At 37.5% G+C, this 20,418-nt stretch overlaps 1 protein-coding gene across 2 annotated transcripts; it reads right to left on the reverse strand.

The window, feature by feature from the left end:
* Nucleotides 1-5,201: 5,201 nt before the first annotated feature.
* On the reverse strand, nucleotides 5,202-19,253 carry LOC139945238 (ecto-NOX disulfide-thiol exchanger 1-like). Of its 2 annotated transcripts, none has more exons than XM_071942551.1 (15): nucleotides 19,141-19,253; nucleotides 18,012-18,220; nucleotides 16,980-17,093; nucleotides 16,429-16,665; nucleotides 15,799-16,008; nucleotides 14,780-15,007; nucleotides 14,262-14,373; nucleotides 13,242-13,342; nucleotides 11,474-11,580; nucleotides 9,413-9,644; nucleotides 8,540-8,733; nucleotides 8,329-8,385; nucleotides 7,632-7,728; nucleotides 6,535-6,642; nucleotides 5,202-6,128 (listed from the first exon to the last, which is right to left on the reverse strand). In XM_071942551.1, exons 2-15 carry the CDS (start codon nucleotides 18,100-18,102, stop codon nucleotides 6,001-6,003), a joined length of 2,016 nt encoding a protein of 671 aa, XP_071798652.1. In that variant the 5' UTR covers nucleotides 18,103-18,220; nucleotides 19,141-19,253; the 3' UTR covers nucleotides 5,202-6,000. The 2 variants fall into 2 exon arrangements, with proteins under 2 accessions (XP_071798652.1, XP_071798651.1); XM_071942550.1 differs by having other exon boundaries at nucleotides 16,429-16,668.
* Nucleotides 19,254-20,418: the final 1,165 nt, after the last annotated feature.

The following is a 20,418-nucleotide window of genomic DNA, read 5'->3' on the forward strand; positions in this document are numbered from 1 at the left end:
ACTTTTAAAGCAAAATTTAAAAAGTTCACAAGGCTATAGCCTTGTACACTTTTTCGGCAAAATTTAAAAAGTTCACAAGGCTATAGCCTTGTACACTTTTTCGGCAACATTTAAAAAGTTCACAAGGTTATAGCCTTGTACACTTTCAGCAACATTTAAAAAGTTCACAAGGCTATAAGCCTTGTTACTTTTTCGGCAACATTTAAAAAGTTCACAAGGTTATAGCCTTGTACACTTTTTCAGCAACATTTAAAAAGTTCACAAGGCTATAGCCTTGTTACTTTTTCGGCAACATTTAAAATGTTCACAAGGCTATATAGCCTTGTACACTTTTTCGGCAAAATTTAAAAAGTTCACAAGGCTATAGCCTTGTACACTTTTTCGGCAACATTTAAAAAGTTCACAAGGTTATAGCCTTGTACACTTTTTCAGCAACATTTAAAAAGTTCACAAGGCTATAAGCCTTGTTACTTTTTTCGGCAACATTTAAAAAGTTCACAAGGCTATAGCCTTGTACACTTTTTAAGCAAAATTTGAAAAGTTCACAAGGCTATAGCCTTGTTACTTTTTCGGCAACATTTAAAAAGTTCACAAGGTTATAGCCTTGTACACTTTTTCGGCAACTTTTAAAATGTTCACAAGGCTATATAGCCTTGTACACTTTTTCGGCAGTCTTTAAATAGTTCACAAGGCTATAGCCTTGTTCACTTTTTAAGCAAAATTTGAAAAGTTCACAAGGCTATAGCCTTGTTACTTTTTCGGCAACATTTAAAAAGTTCACAAGGCTATAGCCTTGTACACTTTTTAAGCAAAATTTAAAAAGTTCACAAGGTTATAGCCTTGTACACTTTTTCGGCAACTTTTAAAATGTTCACAAGGCTATATAGCCTTGTACACTTTTTCGGCAGTCTTTAAATAGTTCACAAGGCTATAGCCTTGTACACTTTTTCGGCAACATTTAAAAAGTTCACAAGGTTTATAGCCTTGTACACTTTTTTCGGCAACATTTAAAAAGTTCACAAGGCTATAGCCTTGTACACTTTTTAAGCAAAATTTGAAAAGTTCACAAAGCAAAATTTAAAAAGTTCACAAGGCTATAGCCTTGTACACTTTTTCGGCAACATTTAAAAAGTTCACAAGGTTATAGCCTTGTACACTTTTTCGGCAACATTTGAAAAGTTCACAAGGTTATAGCCTTTCAGCAACCATTAAAATGTTCACAAGATTATAGCCTTGTACACTTTTTCAGCAACATTTAAAAAGTTCACAAGGCTATAGCCTTGTTACTTTTTCGGCAACATTTAAATAGTTCACAAGGCTACTTTTTAAGCAAAATTTAAAAAGTTCACAAGGCTATAGCCTTGTACACTTTTTCGGCAAAATTTAAAAAGTTCACAAGGCTATAGCCTTGTACACTTTTTCGGCAACATTTAAAAAGTTCACAAGGTTATAGCCTTGTACACTTTTTCAGCAACATTTAAAAAGTTCACAAGGCTATAAGCCTTGTTACTTTTTCGGCAACATTTAAAAAGTTCACAAGGTTATAGCCTTGTACACTTTTTCAGCAACATTTAAAAAGTTCACAAGGCTATAGCCTTGTTACTTTTTCGGCAACATTTAAAATGTTCACAAGGCTATATAGCCTTGTACACTTTTTCGGCAAAATTTAAAAAGTTCACAAGGCTATAGCCTTGTACACTTTTTCGGCAACATTTAAAAAGTTCACAAGGTTATAGCCTTGTACACTTTTTCAGCAACATTTAAAAAGTTCACAAGGCTATAAGCCTTGTTACTTTTTCGGCAACATTTAAAAAGTTCACAAGGTTATAGCCTTGTACACTTTTTCAGCAACATTTAAAAAGTTCACAAGGCTATAGCCTTGTTACTTTTTCGGCAACATTTAAAATGTTCACAAGGCTATATAGCCTTGTACACTTTTTCGGCAAAATTTAAAAAGTTCACAAGGCTATAGCCTTGTACACTTTTTCGGCAACATTTAAAAAGTTCACAAGGTTATAGCCTTGTACACTTTTTCAGCAACATTTAAAAAGTTCACAAGGCTATAAGCCTTGTTACTTTTTTCGGCAACATTTAAAAAGTTCACAAGGCTATAGCCTTGTACACTTTTTAAGCAAAATTTGAAAAGTTCACAAGGCTATAGCCTTGTTACTTTTTCGGCAACATTTAAAAAGTTCACAAGGTTATAGCCTTGTACACTTTTTCGGCAACTTTTAAAATGTTCACAAGGCTATATAGCCTTGTACACTTTTTCGGCAGTCTTTAAATAGTTCACAAGGCTATAGCCTTGTTCACTTTTTAAGCAAAATTTGAAAAGTTCACAAGGCTATAGCCTTGTTACTTTTTCGGCAACATTTAAAAAGTTCACAAGGCTATAGCCTTGTACACTTTTTAAGCAAAATTTAAAAAGTTCACAAGGTTATAGCCTTGTACACTTTTTCGGCAACTTTTAAAATGTTCACAAGGCTATATAGCCTTGTACACTTTTTCGGCAGTCTTTAAATAGTTCACAAGGCTATAGCCTTGTACACTTTTTCGGCAACATTTAAAAAGTTCACAAGGTTTATAGCCTTGTACACTTTTTTCGGCAACATTTAAAAAGTTCACAAGGCTATAGCCTTGTACACTTTTTAAGCAAAATTTGAAAAGTTCACAAAGCAAAATTTAAAAAGTTCACAAGGCTATAGCCTTGTACACTTTTTCGGCAAAATTTAAAAAGTTCACAAGGCTATAGCCTTGTACACTTTTTCGGCAACATTTAAAAAGTTCACAAGGTTATAGCCTTGTACACTTTTTCGGCAACATTTGAAAAGTTCACAAGGTTATTTCCTTTCAGCAACCATTAAAATGTTCACAAGATTATAGCCTTGTACACTTTTTCAGCAACATTTAAAAAGTTCACAAGGCTATAGCCTTGTTACTTTTTCGGCAACATTTAAATAGTTCACAAGGCTACTTTTTAAGCAAAATTTAAAAAGTTCACAAGGCTATAGCCTTGTACACTTTTTCGGCAAAATTTAAAAAGTTCACAAGGCTATAGCCTTGTACACTTTTTCGGCAACATTTAAAAAGTTCACAAGGTTATAGCCTTGTACACTTTTTCAGCAACATTTAAAAAGTTCACAAGGCTATAAGCCTTGTTACTTTTTCGGCAACATTTAAAAAGTTCACAAGGTTATAGCCTTGTACACTTTTTCAGCAACATTTAAAAAGTTCACAAGGCTATAGCCTTGTTACTTTTTCGGCAACATTTAAAATGTTCACAAGGCTATATAGCCTTGTACACTTTTTCGGCAAAATTTAAAAAGTTCACAAGGCTATAGCCTTGTACACTTTTTCGGCAACATTTAAAAAGTTCACAAGGTTATAGCCTTGTACACTTTTTCAGCAACATTTAAAAAGTTCACAAGGCTATAAGCCTTGTTACTTTTTCGGCAACATTAAAAAAGTTCACAAGGTTATAGCCTTGTACACTTTTTCAGCAACATTTAAAAAGTTCACAAGGCTATAGCCTTGTACACTTTTTCGGCAACATTTAAAAAGTTCACAAGGTCATAGCCTTGTACACTTTTTCGGCAACATTTAAAAAGTTCACATACCTTGTACACTTTTTAAGCAAAATTTGAAAAGTTCACAAGGTTATAGCCTTTCGGCAACCATTAAAATGTTCACAAGATTATAGCCTTGTACACTTTTTCAGCAACTTTTAAAATGTTCACAAGGCTATATAGCCTTGTACACTTTTTCGGCAGTCTTTAAATAGTTCACAAGGCTATAGCCTTGTACACTTTTTCGGCAACATTTAAAAAGTTCACAAGGTTAAAGCCTTGTACACTTTTTTCGGCAACATTTAAAAAGTTCACAAGGCTATAGCCTTGTACACTTTATAAGCAAAATTTGAAAAGTTCACAAGGCTATAGCCTTGTACACGTTTTCGGCAACATTTGAAAAGTTCACAAGGTTATAGCCTTTCGGCAACCATTAAAATGTTCACAAGATTATAGCCTTGTACACTTTTTCAGCAACATTTAAAAAGTTCACAAGGCTATAGCCTTGTTACTTTTTCGGCAACATTTAAATAGTTCACAAGGCTATATAGCCTTGTTCACTTTTTAAGCAAAATTTAAAAAGTTCACAAGGTTATGTACACTTTTTCGGCAACAATTAAAAAGTTCACAAGGTTATAGCTTTGTACACTTTTTAAGCAAAATTTAAAAAGTTCACAAGGCTTATAGCCTTGTACACTTTTTCGGCAACATTTAAAAAGTTCACAAGTCTATAGACTTGTACACTTTTTAAGCAAAATTTGAATGTTGTGAACTTTTCAAACTTCTCAGTTTCAATATTTCTGCAAAATTAGCTGAAATTATTGGTCAAGTTATAAAAAAAGGCATCACTAGTGCCTACTGCATCATTTTAGGGAATAAAACAGCAACATAAATTTTTGCCAAAAATTGATAAAAATGCTGAACTTACCCTTTGTGATTTTTTTAACTTTTGGCCTAATTTTCAAGTTTCAATATTTCTGCAAAATTAACTGAAATCATTGGTCTAGTTATATAAAAAGGCATCAGTAGTGCCTTCTGCATCATTTTAGGGAGTAAAACAGCAACATAATTTTTTGCCCAAATTTGATAAAAATGCTGCACTTGTCCCTTATGATTTTTTTCATTTTTGGCCTAATTTTCAAATTTCAATATTTCTGCAAAATAAGCCGATATCATTGGTCAAGTTATATAAAAAGGCATCAGTCGTGCCTACTGCATCATTTTAGAGAATAAAACAGCCACAAATTTGTTTTCCAAAAATTGATAAAAATGCTGGACTTACCCCTTATGATTCTTTTTACTTTTTGGCCTAATTTTCAAATTTTAATGTTTCACTATTCCAACAAAATCAGCTGAAATCATTGGTCAAACTATGTAAAAGGGCTTCAGTCAAACATAATGCAACAATTTAAAATTTTGGCAAAAATTTGATACTGGACTTGCCTCCTATGATTTTTTTCTATTTTTACCCAATTTTTCAGATGTTAAAATTTTGACAAATTTAGCTGAAATCATGGGTAAAGTAAAAAATAAAGACTCAGAACCACAAAGCAGAAATGTAGATTATTTACAACTTTATAACTGAATGTTCACCACACTATGTGGAATGATTAAAAAAAACAAAAAAACATCGATCTTAAAGAACTAAGAACATTTTTACTTCTTGGTTTAAAAGCTGGATTTTTGTGGATGTAACATACATTTACACCAATCATGACTTGAGTAGCTTACTACAACAATTTCATGTCCACCAACAGGAACAGTTCAATCTGTGAATCCTTCAGAAGTTATTCATCAACTAGACCTCTGAGAGAGTATAAAAAGAAGACACAAACATCTTTGTTTATCTGCGGGTTTTCCCGTAGTTAGGCGCTAATGTTTGTGTGTTCAACAGGAAATCCAGTAGCTCAGCAGGTATTTATTATTAAGACTAAGTCACACTGCAGCGATAACAAAAATGATATCGATAACGATGCAAAGAGAAAACATTCTATCGGTTGAATGGCTCCACGCAGAATACGCCCACGCTTATTCAACCAATAGAGGGCATGCATTTTTTAACAATATCGTTTTGGTTCTCATTATCGAGGCCTGTGTGACCGAGCCTTAAGACAGTAGCGTTTTCTCCATCAGGAGCAGTTCAACCTGTTTTTTAGACCCCTTATACTCTTCGCTCTTCATGTTTCAAACATCACCACCAACCCTTTTTTTGTACATATTTCTGCACTTGCCGACACTTCATGTGTTTTTCACTTGGACTCATGCCCAACACAGACTTCACTTCTCCAGAAGGAAGAAATATTAACACATTTCTCCGCAGCAACACTCCAGGGCACATCTTCATCCTTTACAAGTAAAGTTCCTCAGTTCAACAGCAACTTGATTGCCGGCAAAAATAGCCCTCCGTTAGTCTTAAAGATTTGAACCAGCAAGATCAGTTCCAGGCACTTGGTGATTGTTCCATGCATGTTGTGTAGCCAATAAACTGCCATCGTTTCTCAAGCGTTGCCCCAACGCCGAATAACTCTTGCTTGAACATCTTTGGAAACTTGCTTAATAAACCTGCAGGGAAGTTAATACAAAATTAAACATAATGTTAAATGTACTTTATATTTGTATATATGTGGCGTGTCGTGGCCTAGCAGTTAAGAGCACCGGATTCAAGCTCTGGTGTGAGAGTGTTGGTTCGAGTCCCGGTCGTGACACTTGTGTCCTTAAGCGAGACACTTAACCATGATTGCTTTATAAAGTTGGGGAGGTTGTGCGTTCTGCTCTACCAGCCAGGCTTCTGATTGATGATACCCAAACCTACATCTGTATTACTTCAGAGGGAGCTGTTTCTCACTATGCTTTATACTATCAACAGCTCTCCATTGCTTGTTACCAAGTAAGTTTTTAAGCTCACAATTATTTTGAGTAATTACCAATAGTGTCCAGTGCCTTTTACAAGCAGAGCTTCAATATTTACCTTCTATTTGTTGTGGTGAGACACTGAAGCTGAGACGTTGAAGATAAGACCAAAGATATTCCACTGAAGCTCCGAATGGATGTACGTGGAGGAATGTACTGATGCAACCTAGAAGACGTTACAAATATAGATACAAAATAAAATGCATTGGTTTTTGAAAACGTACTTTCATTATTTCCACCAAATGAAAAATCTCCAAACAATAATGTGACTTTACAATCGTGACATCATTGATTATTTTTTTTATCTTGACACAAATTCCACTTGAAGGACATACGAGTAGTGGAATTTTACATAATTTTTTTCCACTTTGAGCTCTATCTTTTAGAAATTGAATGGATCACAAAACTGATATTGACCTTTTAAGCCCCTCTTTAACATCTCAACAATATTAAAAGCACCCCTTAATCAGACTTTTTGAGGTGTGGCGGACGTGATCGGAGTGAATTTTTTGGTTTGGGTGTATACATGTACACACAAATTTACCCAAACCTTATGGTGTTGTAACATTGTGTCCGTCATGAGGTATGGCGGATGTGATCGGAGTGTATTTTTTGGTTTGGGTGTATACATGTACACACAAATTTACCCAAACCTTATGGTGTTGTAACATTGTGTCCGCCAAATCTCAAAAAGGCTTATTGGACCATGGTTCCTTACTCAGAGTCATACTGGACCCATTTTCATAGAGCTGTGTAAACACAAAATATTGCTGAACAAGTTTTTGCTCAGCAGAAATGAAAAGGATACCAGTCACAAATTGTTCATTGGCTGGTAGCCTTTTTCTGGCAAGCATAATTTGGTTGTGATTGGCTACCCTTTATGCTTAAGCAGCTCTATGCAATTACCCCCAGGGGCCAATTTCATAGAGCTGCTTAAGCAAAACATTTGCTTAAGCACGAAAATAGCTCGCTTATTTTTCACATGTTACTGGCAAAAATTACATGCCATATGCATTGCTTGTGACTGGTATTTAGCTGTTGTTTACTTAGCATAACAATTGAGTAGAGTCTTGGCAGGTAATCTGATATTTTTGCTTAAGCAACATTTTGTGCTTAAACAGCTCTATGAAATTGGGCCCAGGTGTTAAGTCTTACCAACAAGCATAGCATCTTTCTCGATGAGTTGAGGGACTTCTGTCGATGTGATGTCACTCTTACTACTACTTGCCTCTTTAGTCTCCGAATCCGACTTCTACATTAATGTAAAAAAAAAAAATTCACTTCAAAATCTCCAACACCTAGAACTTTCTGGGTAATATCGTCATGTTAGTGTAACAACATTGTATCGTCTAAAATAACATGTGAGAAACTAAATGCTGCAAATTGTTCACCAACAAAAAAGGAACTATGGTATATATGCAAAAAAATGAGTTAGCGGACTGAAGTTTCGACCCTAGCAGAGCCTTCCTTAAAGCCTTCAAGAGGAAGACAGGCTAGGGTCGAAACATCAGGCCATTAAAATAGCATTTACGTAATGAGGTAGCTTCAGAGCTTCATATCTTTCTTCTAATAGCCTGGATGTACACACACAAAACAAGAAACAAAATTGTTTGCATGGAGCATTTTCATCCGAGATATAACGTTTGTTGCAGAATTGAGATACGTCTTTGAACTCACACGACGATATGTTATTTAAAAGAAAGTTATACTTTCTGCTCAGGACTTCGTTGACTCCTTGGAATTCCTTTAATTTTGAAAACATGCGCTTGGAAATAAGTCAAGATTCTTCGATTACTTTTTAGCATAAAAAAAATTCTGCAAATCTCTAGGTGTGACCAAATTTTTAACTCACCTCTGATTTCTTGGTTTCGTCGTCTTTCTTCAATTTATTCTTGGCTTCCATTAGTTGCTGAAAATCAACAAAAAAAGAAGTCGAGTAAAAAAATCAATTACTTCTTTCTCGAAAAACTACGTTACTTCAGAGGGAGCCGTTTCTCATAATGTTTTCTACCAGCAACATCTCCCTGTTACTCATTACGGTAGAAAGACTATCATGCCTTTACCTGTTGCATTCCTAGGAGTGCATGCTGCAGCGCCTTGATTTGCGTCTCTTTCTCGTCAGCGTATTGAACCTTCTCTGTCTTCAAGAGATCCACCTCGTTACGGTACGCCTCCAGCTGACATCGGAGAATCTCTGCCTCTTCTTTACTCACATTGTCTGGTTTCGAAGGAGGAGCTGAAGGAGCCGAAGAAGGACCTGAGAAGAAAATGATCAAGAAGACACCATTACATGGTGAACGGTACAGAAAAACCAACATCAACTCAGACTGGTCCCCTGACTTCATCAGCAAGGATAAAGACATGTACTGGTCTCACAAGCCCAATGATTTCATTGGGTACAAGTTTTTGTACTATCCAACGATAGAGGGTACACCATTGCCTGTCTCGAAGCTCGGAGTGACTGAGCATGTTTACAAATCTTTGATGCAGATATATCTTCGGCACGCAGTTCGAGGGGGAGGTAGGGATAATTACTGCGGCGGTCCCCCCACCGTCACCACCCCTCGGAAAACAAGATAAGATTCAGGGAAAAAAACAATAACCCTAACAACGACAACAACAACAACAACAACATCAACAACAACAAAGCAAAAGCAAATATTTACAGAAACTGACAAACATCATGTTTGTTTGTTTTTGCGTGCTTATGTTTTTCATATTAGGATATCGACAACCATATATTAACAAAACGAACGTGGCCAGTCAAGACTATCCTCCTACTTACGAGTTGACTGACCCCGGTTTGAATCTTGCTTCAGAACAGTTCCTTGCATGTTGATTGGGTCAAACAGTAGGAGGGTTGACTGTGTGCTGTGTAGATGAATTCACCCCATGATATTACATTACGAAATGTAGGAATCAAATGCAAAACGTACCTGGAGTGTCTTCAAGATCAACATCCACTGTCTCAGGAGGAGGCGGAGGAGGAGCTGGTTCTAATTCAATCTTCATCCTCTTCCATGATTCTCCTTCTTGAGACCGCGTCTTATTGACGTTAGTCTGATCTATTTTGATGATTGAAACCTCTTCTTCTTCGTCCGATACATCCATGTCTGCCTCTCCCTTCTCGGTCAGTCCCAACTCGGCTTGGATCGTTGTACATAACTCCTGCAGATGAGAAATTAGAATTAGTTTTCGCAAACTGCTTACCAACCAAAAGGACCTATGGTATAAACGCAACAGAAATAGTTAATGGCTTGATGTTTTGACCCTATTAGCAGAGTCCTTTTTGAAGGTTGTGGAGAAAAAGACAAACAAGAAGAAAAACAAAAAACTCTTTGGATCTGTGTTATATATTTTTTAAAGTCCTAAAAGGTATTTAGATCCATCGTAAGCAATTTTGTTGTTAGCCTTTGAGAAAGACATTGCTAGGGTCGAATCATCAGGCCATTAGCTATGTTTTGCAACTCCTTTGGACGAGGCACTCCAAAGTCCAATTCAGTTTTGTGCTCCACTCATTTGCCAATAGATATAGTCCCGATGTAAATGGAGTCTCTAACCTTATGTTAAAATGGAGTCTCTAACCTTATGTTAAAATGGTGTAAATAATGCTAGTTTTTGATAATCTTTTCATGAGGACTCTATCTGTTGCAAAATAAGTGAATCACAAAACTCAATTTGACCTCAGAGCCGCTTTTTCAAAGTTGCCCGAGTCCGTTTGGTTCCGAAATTGAACAAGAGTATTAAAATTTGTAAAAGACAAACAAACTTTGTTACATTCCGTTTCAAATTTGCAGTCGCGGTGGCTGCTATAACCAGTAACCATGGAGACAAATCTTGTAGATTGCTTCTGCAGAGTTAGTAAAATTAAACCTTACACAATATTATTTAGGTTCTTCGGTGACATTTACTAAAAAGTGCAAATTTACCTTATGTTGGCCTCAGAATATTGCATACATTGTTACTTCACAAAATAACTGCTTTTCAGAAATCAAAATGAAAAGCCAGAATTTCTTGAAGCAGTGACACAACAAGAACTTGATAAATCATACACAAAGAAAATATTAGAAAGGAAAAAATCCACTTACCTGCATCTTGCAATTATTTTAAGCAAACTAAGACAGAAACTAAAATCAGAAGCTCTATGTCAAAAAAACAAAACCTAAAAAATATGTGGAAGTGTCGTGGCCGAGCGGTTAAGAGCACCGAATTCAAACTCTGGTGTTTCTGATCAGCAGAGTGTGGGTTCAAATCCCCAGCCGTGACACTTGTGTCCTTAAGCAAGACACTTAACCATTGCTTCGTCCTTCGGATGGGACGTAAAGTCGTTGGTCCCATGTGTTATGTAACGCATGTAAAAGAACCCAGTGCACTTATCGAAAAGAGCAGGGGTTCGCCCGGGTGTTCCTGGCTGTGGCTGCTCTGCTATATGCGCCGTAGCATCCTTATAAGGTGCTAAATAATTGGGTCTCAGAACTCATCACTGCAATAACCTATCTTTCTGAAAGTTTGTATATACTCAGCGCCTCGAGTACCTTGTTTGGTAGATACGTGCGCTATATAAGACTTTGATATTATTATTATGTAAATAAAATAATCGCGTCAGTGCCAAATCATTGCAAATCGATTTTGCAAAAATTTATGTCGCATAAAAATAATTTGTTTAGGTGAGATGCAATGGTTTTACCATTTCACTGACACAACGCATTTATTGTATTACTTAAAGTGCAATTTTAAGGTGGCAACTTTGCATAGGAGGAAGCCCAATTTATCTCTACAAACAAATTAACCTCCCAAAATGAAACGCCACGAGCAGACGCTGCTGCGTGCAAAATCAGTCAAGGGGTCTGTTACATATTAAAGCAAATGAGACAACAATGAATGTCAGTAAACAATGAGGTATCAACATAATGCCTCTTGACTATACTGACCCCTCGTGATGCATGTTGACCCCTGTTGACCCCTGTTGACCCAAGGTGAACCCAAAACCCACTTACCAGTACAGCTTTCTTCCAGCTGTCAATATGCTTGCGTTGGGCTTTGCTGAAATGATCTCGAGACGGTTGCTTGGTCGCACGTACAAACACTTGGTTGATCAGCGAAACTTTACATGGTACGATGACGAGGGTGTTAAAAAACAAGAGAATAGACTGAGTAGTTTGGGTGGGAGGTGGAGACCAATTGGACAGGGCTCAGTTTCATGGCTCTGCTTACCGTAAGCAAAGAATCATCGCTTCTAGAAGCGAGGAATTCTGTGCTTACATCAAGCGTATTTCAGGGGTTAGCTTGGAATTTTGACTGGTGCGTGAGTGTACTCCACGCTGCTAGGCATTCTGCGCTTACAAGGCTAGCGCAGAAATTTGCCGCTTGCGTGTAACCGGAGTAAGTTGAGCCATGAAATTGAGCCCTGGTCACCTCACGGGCGTCTTACTGTGGTCATCTACAGCTGGTGTTCGCTCGGTGAAAACATCTTGGAAAATTGTCGCCTGTTTTGTTTCGTTTAACAACCAACCTGTACTTGCAGTGAATCTATCTGTAGACAATCTCAAGTTTACATTCTGAAAGACTAAGCACTTCTTTTTAAAAATCGTGTTTAAAACCCAGATCACCATGTCTGATTTCAACAGCGAAAATGAAAAAAAATATAGTGCTTTAATTACAACTTTGTTTTTATTTAAAGGCATTGGACACTATTGGTAATCACTCAAGTTAATTATTAGCATAAAACCTTTCTTGGTGACCAGTAATGGGGAGAGGTTGATAGTATAAAACATTGTGAGAAACGGCACCCTCTGAAGTGCCATAGTTTTCGAGAGAGAAGTAATTTTCCACGAATTTGATTTTGAAACCTCAAGTTTAGAACTTGAGGTCTCGAAATCAACTATCTAAACGCACACAACTTCGTGTGCCAAGGGTATTTTTTCTTTCATTATTATCTCGGAAGTTCGATGACCGATTGAGCTAAAATTTTCACAGGTTTGTTATTTTATGCATAAAAATTATGTTGAGATACAACAAGTGAGAAGACTGGTCTTTGACAATTACCAATAGTGTCCACTGGCTTTAATGAGTAAATAGAACAAACTCTTTGACTGGGTGCAGGGACAGGCTATTTGCTACTCCTAATACTAAAAGAAAACATGTATACATACACTGCACATGAGATTCCCTAGCACAAATTGTTTGAATTTCTTATGCAACTATTGGAAAGCTGTTTCACATTACCAAGAATCAAATCTAAGATCAGCACAAAAAGTCACAAAATACAATAAAATCTTGCTTACTAGGTTAAGGTTACCAACCAAAACACCATATCACATGTACCATCTGTGATTGGTACCCTACTTTTGCTAAGCAGAAAGCCGTCAAGCAAAATTGTATGTTTAAGAAGCTCTATGGCTTAGGACACTGTACTCAACATTTTTTTTGCCAGACAGTACGTCATGACAATGACAATGAAAACACGTAGAAATGAGGTATGTGCAATGCCATTTTTGCCATACACTCATGTTACGTGTTGCGATAACCTGCGTCCACGGACAACACAGAGGGCGGTCAAGCTCAGTGCTCTCCGGGTTCTATTTCTACATGTATGGTTTACTCTCAAACTATTTTGAAGTCCAGAAAAAAATATATTGCCGTTTTATCCTCTTGACCAAAGAACCGTCCTGTGGCCACCCAAACCAGCTCTGGACAACACGGCTCGGTCAATACTCAATAAGACGGATTCTAAGACGAGACCAAGATCTGAGTAAATCCACTTACCTTGAGAGTAGATGTCACCGGTTTGTTTGTTAGCCATTTCCGTCATCGCTTTGATCTGGTCGTCAAGTCGTTGCTTCTCCGTGGATAAACGCCTAGTCTGACTGTTAAAGGAGCAGACATTTTTGACATACAAACATAGGAACTCAGAAAACATTCCCTGAGTTTTATACTTGCCTCTGTCCATCCATCGGAGATCATTGGAGATAAATACTGTGATTTTTATGGACTTGATTTGGGGTCCGAGGGTAGATTTCACAAAGAGTTAAGACTAGTCTTCTCTCGAGGTTAGGACGAGTTACTTGTCCTAGCTTAGGACACGCCTTAAGTTTTTAATCTCTCCTAGGACTAGTCTTACTAACTCTATGTGAAACCAAACCCCAGGACCGATTTCATAGAGCACAAAAAGTAGCTACGCACAATACAATTTTGCTTACTACCATGACACATGTTCAATTTGTGACTGGAATCTCAGCTTAGCAGAAAATTGTTTGTCCATATTTGCTGCTAAACAAGATTAAACTGACGATCAAGAAACATTTTCTTAATAACATAAAACATCTCCACTCTTACATGTAGTTGTTACTTCACTTTTCTCGAGAGGATTTTGAAGACGAAGCAACACACAATAGGAAATTAGAAGAAACCGCTAGCCTAATAAAAACGACCTTGTCACACAAACCCGTCCAACTCTCTTCAATATCTTTGTACAATCAGCAGCTGGTCGGACGGTTCGGACAAAATCCCCAAAACTGAGTGACTCAAAGACATTGATGAAGCATACAAGCTTCAGAATATTTCTGACCAACTAGTCCAAACCACGCCTACAACGCCCTCTATGTCCACAAAGAAAGGGTATAAAAGGCAGTTCATCAGCATTGGACATGAACACCAGTCTGACGAAGCTCTTAGCTAAGGAGTGAAACGTAACTAACTAAAATAACAAGTAACATCTACATTGATTTTGGATTTTGAAAAAAACAAACCTCTTAATTCACAATATTTTAATTAATGAAGATTTACCTGAATGCCGTTTTGATGAGTGTAAAGAAACTGTTGGCCGTTTGCTTCCGACAATCTCCTCGATCCAGCCAGTTGATTAAGATGGATAACGCACCCGAGAAAGTCTCCTCTCCTAAGAATGAGAAATTAAAGAGTAGCTGTGAGGTCAAATTGAGTCTTGTGATGCACTCATTTTCTGATAGAAAGTACAACTCGTCTGCCCAGAACTTTAAGGTCCTTAATGGCAACTTCATATACATAACAATTAGAAGGTCCTTCTAGAAAATTTGTATAAAATTGAATAAAAATTTATGTTTTACTTTAACAAAACAAATGTTTCTTTTTGTATGCAAAAGCAGTTTTATGAAAAAGCATACAAATTTTGCTGTTTTTTCTATTTTTAATAATGCTCTTAATCATTTAGTTATAGACTTGTTAAATGTTTATGTTTGTAGTTGCTGGGCACCTCTGCAAACTGGTGTTTCACTGAGAGGTCTCCCCAGGGTAAAGAAGAAATTAATAAATAAAATAAATAATACCTTTGAGTTTATCGGTGAGTTTCTGCGCCTCATGATCTGAGTGTCTCGATAGCTTCATACTCTTCTCTTCTTCTCTCCGTGCAAGTCTCGCCTCCTCTCGTCTCAATCTCTCCTCATGGTCCTGCCTCCTTGAGTATTCTTCCTCATCGTCTCTCGACTCTGAGTAATCGACGCGAAGAACTCCCGAGTACCTTGGGCTGCTGTTGTCTTCAACTCGCATTCTGTAACCTAGAAGATTGATTGAGTTGACAAAGTCAAGCAGGCCTGATACCTCATGGAGGCAATTTAGGCAATTGCCTCCTTGCCCTCCTGGGCCCAATTTTTATAGAGCTGCTTAAGCACAAAATTTTGCTTAAGCAAAAAAATCCATGCTTATTATAATCAGATTACCGGCCAAGACTCAACTCAATTGTTATGCTATGTAAACAGCAGCTAAATACCAGTCACAAGCAATGTATATGGCATGAAATTTTGGCCAGTAACATGTGTAAAATAAGCAAGCTATTTTCGTGCTTAAGCAAATTTTTTGCTTAAGCAGCTCTATGAAATTGGCCCCTGGGCCCAATTACATAGAGCTGCTTAGCAGCTAATTTTGTGCTTAATGTGCCCTTGAAATGCTCCAGTAGAAATTTACAATTTCCTCATAGGGTGCCCTTTATCAAGGAGAAAATGCCTTGGTGCCCTTGCCCTTTCAAAAATGAAGCATACAGGCCTGATGTCAAAGTTCTGTTTGAAAAAATGACTTCGCTTTACTCATGTTACATTGATCTAAGAAATCCAAACTCTTGTTTCAACTAATTCTTGAGCAACAATAATTTACCTGTGTGTGACTTGAGGCAGTTGTACCTTGGGTCGATTTCACTAACTCGAGATAAGACTAGTTTTAACTCTTTGTGAAATCCACCCCTGGTCCTTTTGTTAGCAATTTTCTTTTGTCCTTCACAAAAAACCTGGGGAGAAACCCCCCCCCCCTCGACATTGAAATAAAAAGATCATGATGTGTAGAATAAACAACATACCTGAGACTTCAAAGGCCTTATCGACAGAGATCTCGTCTGCGTATTGGATGTGGCAATAGGCCCGTCTCACAACTCTCAACAGCTTCTTGATAACTCCAAAGTTTTCAAATATTTCTTTCACCATTTCATTGGTGCAGAGTGGAGGGAGACCCCCCACAAAGATGGTGCAGCAACCAATCGGTTTCTCTCGTGACGCTAACTGTGGTCTACCTGTTGGAACAAATAATTAAACTATTTAAAAAAAAAATTCTTTAAACATTTTATGTACATCATGTTATCTTTGTTCACCTTGTACATTCCACAGCCTTTCTGGCAGGCAAGATACTACACTGGTCCAGGGCTCGCCTTTAAAACTAGCCCGGCGAGCATAGTCTAATAAAAGCTGCAACACCACCTCTCAACTGCACAAAAAATAATAATAATAATAACCCATTTTTATATAGCGCTTTTCTCACTCGGAGGGCGTCCCAAAGCGCTTCTTAAAGAGTTAAGACTAGGGCGAGTTAGCCGAGTCATGGACTAGCCTTAAGGTTTTAATATCTCCTAAAATGTAACTCTTTGTGAAATCCACCCCTGGGTCGACAAATAGCTTATTATGTTTTGATCACATCACAAATGCTGTTGATTTACCATGGGGAGGTGATGTGAGTGTAAATCCATTGCCACTGAGTATCCTCTGTGTTGGTTCTCTACCCCCTGGAAATCCACCATCCATAGGTCCAGTAGGGAACTGTCCTGGGCCCATCTGGTCTCCTGGCATGAAGTCTAATCCGATGGGAAAGTTGCCCATAGCTGGTTCCATTCCCCACTGGTTCCCTGTCAGCTGACCCTGCAGAACTCTGAGCATATCTGGTGGAATGCCGTTACCTACTGTTCGAAAATTTTAAACGCAAAAGTTACATTTTTTTAATTTTTTTATTTCCAGTTGACAATATTGAATCCACCGAACTCAGGCAAAACCTTCAGATTATGCAAGATTGTTTTTCCCGATGTCATGCAAGATGTGTAACCGGCTTGTTACTATTTTCTCGTGACCCAGATGGCTGATTGATCTCAAACTTCTACAGGTTTGTCAGTTTATGTATACGGTGGATTACATAAAGTGCTTACACTGGCAGCAACTTTGTTGTTAAAACAAAACATTTTTGTAATTGTTCCTTTTAAAAAGTTTTCTTTCTCACCATCATCTTCATTTCTAGCCATATTTTCACCGTCGATGATTCTTGGTTCGTTTCTCATTGCTCCAGAGAACTCAAGTGGCTGATCGTTAAACCCTGGTGGCTCCATGAAAGTCACTGCACAAGAAACAACAAGATGACATACTATGGAATTATTTTAGTAATCTTCACTTAACTAGTCAAATCAGGAATAAAGTAATTTCACAACAAGGCTGAAAAGTAAATAGTTCAACTTGCCAAAGGAAAACGATCATAGTTTTTTTGACATTTTTTTTTTATGCAAGCCGCCAGACACACAAGGCCTGAAGGCCGCTTCAAGGTGTTGGCTACAATTTTTTTTTCTCCAGGGGCTGTTGCCACCTACTCATAGGGCTGAAACAGGGTTACCCCCTTTGCAGTCCATACGGATGTAGGCTTGGGTATCATCAATCAGAAACCTGGCTGGTAGAGTAGAAAGCAAAACATATGCTTATTTGTAGCCCAAGTTCAAGAATGCAATAAAAGTCACCTGCAATAGCTTCAGCTGAATGAAGTGTAGATACTTTTTGTGGGGGAAAACATGTAAAATTCATCCATGTTTTACAGAAAGATGACAGCAGGTCCCAACCTTATAATCAGGGCCCAATTTCATAGAGCTGCTAAGCACAATATTTTTTTAGCATAAAATTTCTTCCTTGATAAAAACAGGATTACCAACCAAATTTCCAAGTGATTTTCAGGATAAGCTATAACAGCCGAATACCAGTAACAAAAAAATATCAACACATAATTTTGTTAGTAAACCTGTTTTATCAAGGAAGAAATTTTATGCTAACCAAATTTTTGTGCTTAGCAGCTCTATGAAATTGGGCCCTGGTCGCAGACTTCACAAATGCACACAACAGAAATTTGAGTTGCCAAAACTCATCTCTCAGCTCTGGAGATCTTTGGAGTTTCAAATTGTTCAAACAGTACTCATTGTTAATGCTATAGTCGCACACTTTCATTAAATTACAGGCAAACACTGGCTGCCATGGTGATCAATACACAACTTACTTAGTTGGTTCATTCTCATCGGCCCCATCCCGCTCATATTTCCTCCCGGGCTGTCGTTGAGAAATTGTCTGTTGGGAAAGTTTCCAGCCATTTTTGGAATCTGAATGCCTTAGCAGTTTGCTTTGGAGAAACTTCTTCTTGTTGTTGTGGATTCAAGACACCGTCTTCTGGAGGATAAAGTGCTCTTGCTTACCGCTTCCGCTACAGTGCTAGAAAAATTGTGAGAAAAAGACAATTGAAATGGCATTACTCCTAGGGATTTTTTTTATTTGAAAACCACTTTTTCGCTTATTCTTTCAAAATAAACAGTCTTAATTATTCTGTACACGCCTGCCACTTCCATGGGGATTTGTTTGATTTTTGTATTGGATAGTCAAACTTTATAATTATATCCCTTTTTTATGTTCTCCTTGATAAATTGGTAGCCCTGACGCTCAATTTTGAACTCTAATTAAAAGGAAGTTCAAGTGCACATTTTTCACACACTCGTGTTCAAAGGACAAGAGCTAGACAGATAGAGTGGCAATGTTTGTTGTGGGAGGGAGGATAACGCCCAAAAAGGAAAACCTACGCAGTCAGGTAGGGACCGGAAATCCAATAACCTACATGATGAGCATTGTGTTGTGGTCCGAGAATCGAATCGGGGTCCACAGGAGATAAAAGGCAGGGACAGAATTAAACCCCTTCTTGAATTTGATGGTAGACCAGGAAATAGGCCTATAAATTTGTATTTTGTTGTTTTTTAATTAATTTCATAAAATAGTTGAAAGTTCCTGTGCCTCTGCTCTGTTCTGATAATGATACTTTCTGTCGAATTTTCTTGACAGGTAAGAATATTATTTGACATAGATTTAGGGCGGAAAGTGGCATACAGAATTTTACTCAAGTACGAGTCGACGACCATCGACCGTCGTTAAGCAGTGGAACGGTGCATTCCATGGTTTTCCAGTGCATGTACACGTACATGTCTGCATGTAGTGTAGCCTGACTAAACCAGTGTAAAAAAGTGTAGCTTACATCAGTACACAACAATAATTGAATAAAATTAAAATAAACTTTCATTCAGTAAGTTGGAGAGAAAAGGCCAAAGGAGATTACTTTTGCGTGTGAACATTTTCTCAAATCTTACCTCTAACGATGTAGGTAGAATTCCATGCTCTTACTGACTGTAGACAACAGATCCTTTGTACGATTTTCTACGGTTCGTGTGTGTAGTTTTCAGGCAAAATTGAACAGTAAACAACCCTTGGTAAACAAATAGTCAGATCCCATATTAAATTTTTAAGGATTCCTATTGTAAAGAGTCTAGGTACCAGCTGATCGATTGAACCGCTTATTGGGCCGGTTTTCCAGCGGTGGATTCAAGACCGGTCGGCTAGCTGTGTGATACAAGGAAGCTAGAATCGATGCAGTTAAAGGCAGTGAACTTTCTGTCTCTCTTTCTTTACCTTTTGAACGAATTTATAAAATTGTCTTTACTAATTAGTATATTTTTAGAATAACTGAGCAAATTAGATGGCACAATTAGATTATTGGGGTGAAAAAATGAGTTATTAGCGTTGGCGTAGCTAGGGGTGGGAAAAGTGCCCTCCTTTGCGGCTACCCCCCCCCCCCCCACACACAAACACACACACACTTGACATTTATTTTGGAAAACAACATTTCCAGAGCAAATGAATGTTTTCAATGTTGTAAACTTGGTTTTTCCATAAACACAGACCATGTAGGCCAATTTTTTTAACAAACCTGCCAGATAGGGCATATAAATAGTAAAATGCTAGCCGTTAAAATAGGGGGGGGGGGGGTGAGAGATAGAAAGAAAAGGTATAAAATCCCTTTTAGAGAGACAAAAAGCACACGTAAACTTGGCCAGAAGTAGTGTCCCTTCTCCCTCGAAAAACAAAAGTGCCCCCCCACACCCCGCCCGCCCCATAAAAAAACATACTTATTGTGGCGCTGGCAAGACGTACTTGCCCCCCCCCAAAAAAAAATGTAGGCCGTTCACTTCATTCATGATGCATAAAGAGGAGATTTATTTAATTCATAATCTTATAGACAATCTTCAACTGGGTACACAAGTTACTCAGGTTAATTTAATAATTCTATAATTAGCTGCCAATGCATTGAGATGATGAAGAAAAACTTCTTACAGCAACTCGTTATAAAACTCCATAAAACTTTACAAAGTTCCATAATATACCATTTCTATTTTTATTAACTACTTGTGGCTAACATGTGAAATCGTAAAGTGTAAAAAGGTCAATTTAACTATACAACAATAATTAATGATAATAATAATGTAAAGTTTACTATTGCGTTTTATTATCCATCGTCTCATCAAGTGCTAATTGCTACCTGCATATTTTACAACAGGGGGCCCAATTTCAAAGAGTTGCTTAAGCAGAAC

This window comes from Asterias amurensis, chromosome 12 (assembly GCF_032118995.1).
Source record: "Asterias amurensis chromosome 12, ASM3211899v1".
NCBI classification, from domain to species: Eukaryota; Metazoa; Echinodermata; class Asteroidea; order Forcipulatida; family Asteriidae; genus Asterias; species Asterias amurensis.

Bases quoted from the DNA above. Each gene is read 5' to 3' on its own strand.
- LOC139945238 (XM_071942550.1), bottom strand. From the start codon at position 18,102: ATGGCTGGAAACTTTCCCAACAGACAATTTCTCAACGACAGCCCGGGA. The intron at 15,008-15,798 runs GTATGTTGTTTA...TCAATCTTCTAG, and splicing joins TAAGGCCTTTGAAGTCTCAG to GTTACAGAATGCGAGTTGAA. The intron at 14,374-14,779 runs GTATTATTTATT...TCTCATTCTTAG, and splicing joins ACTCACCGATAAACTCAAAG to GAGAGGAGACTTTCTCGGGT.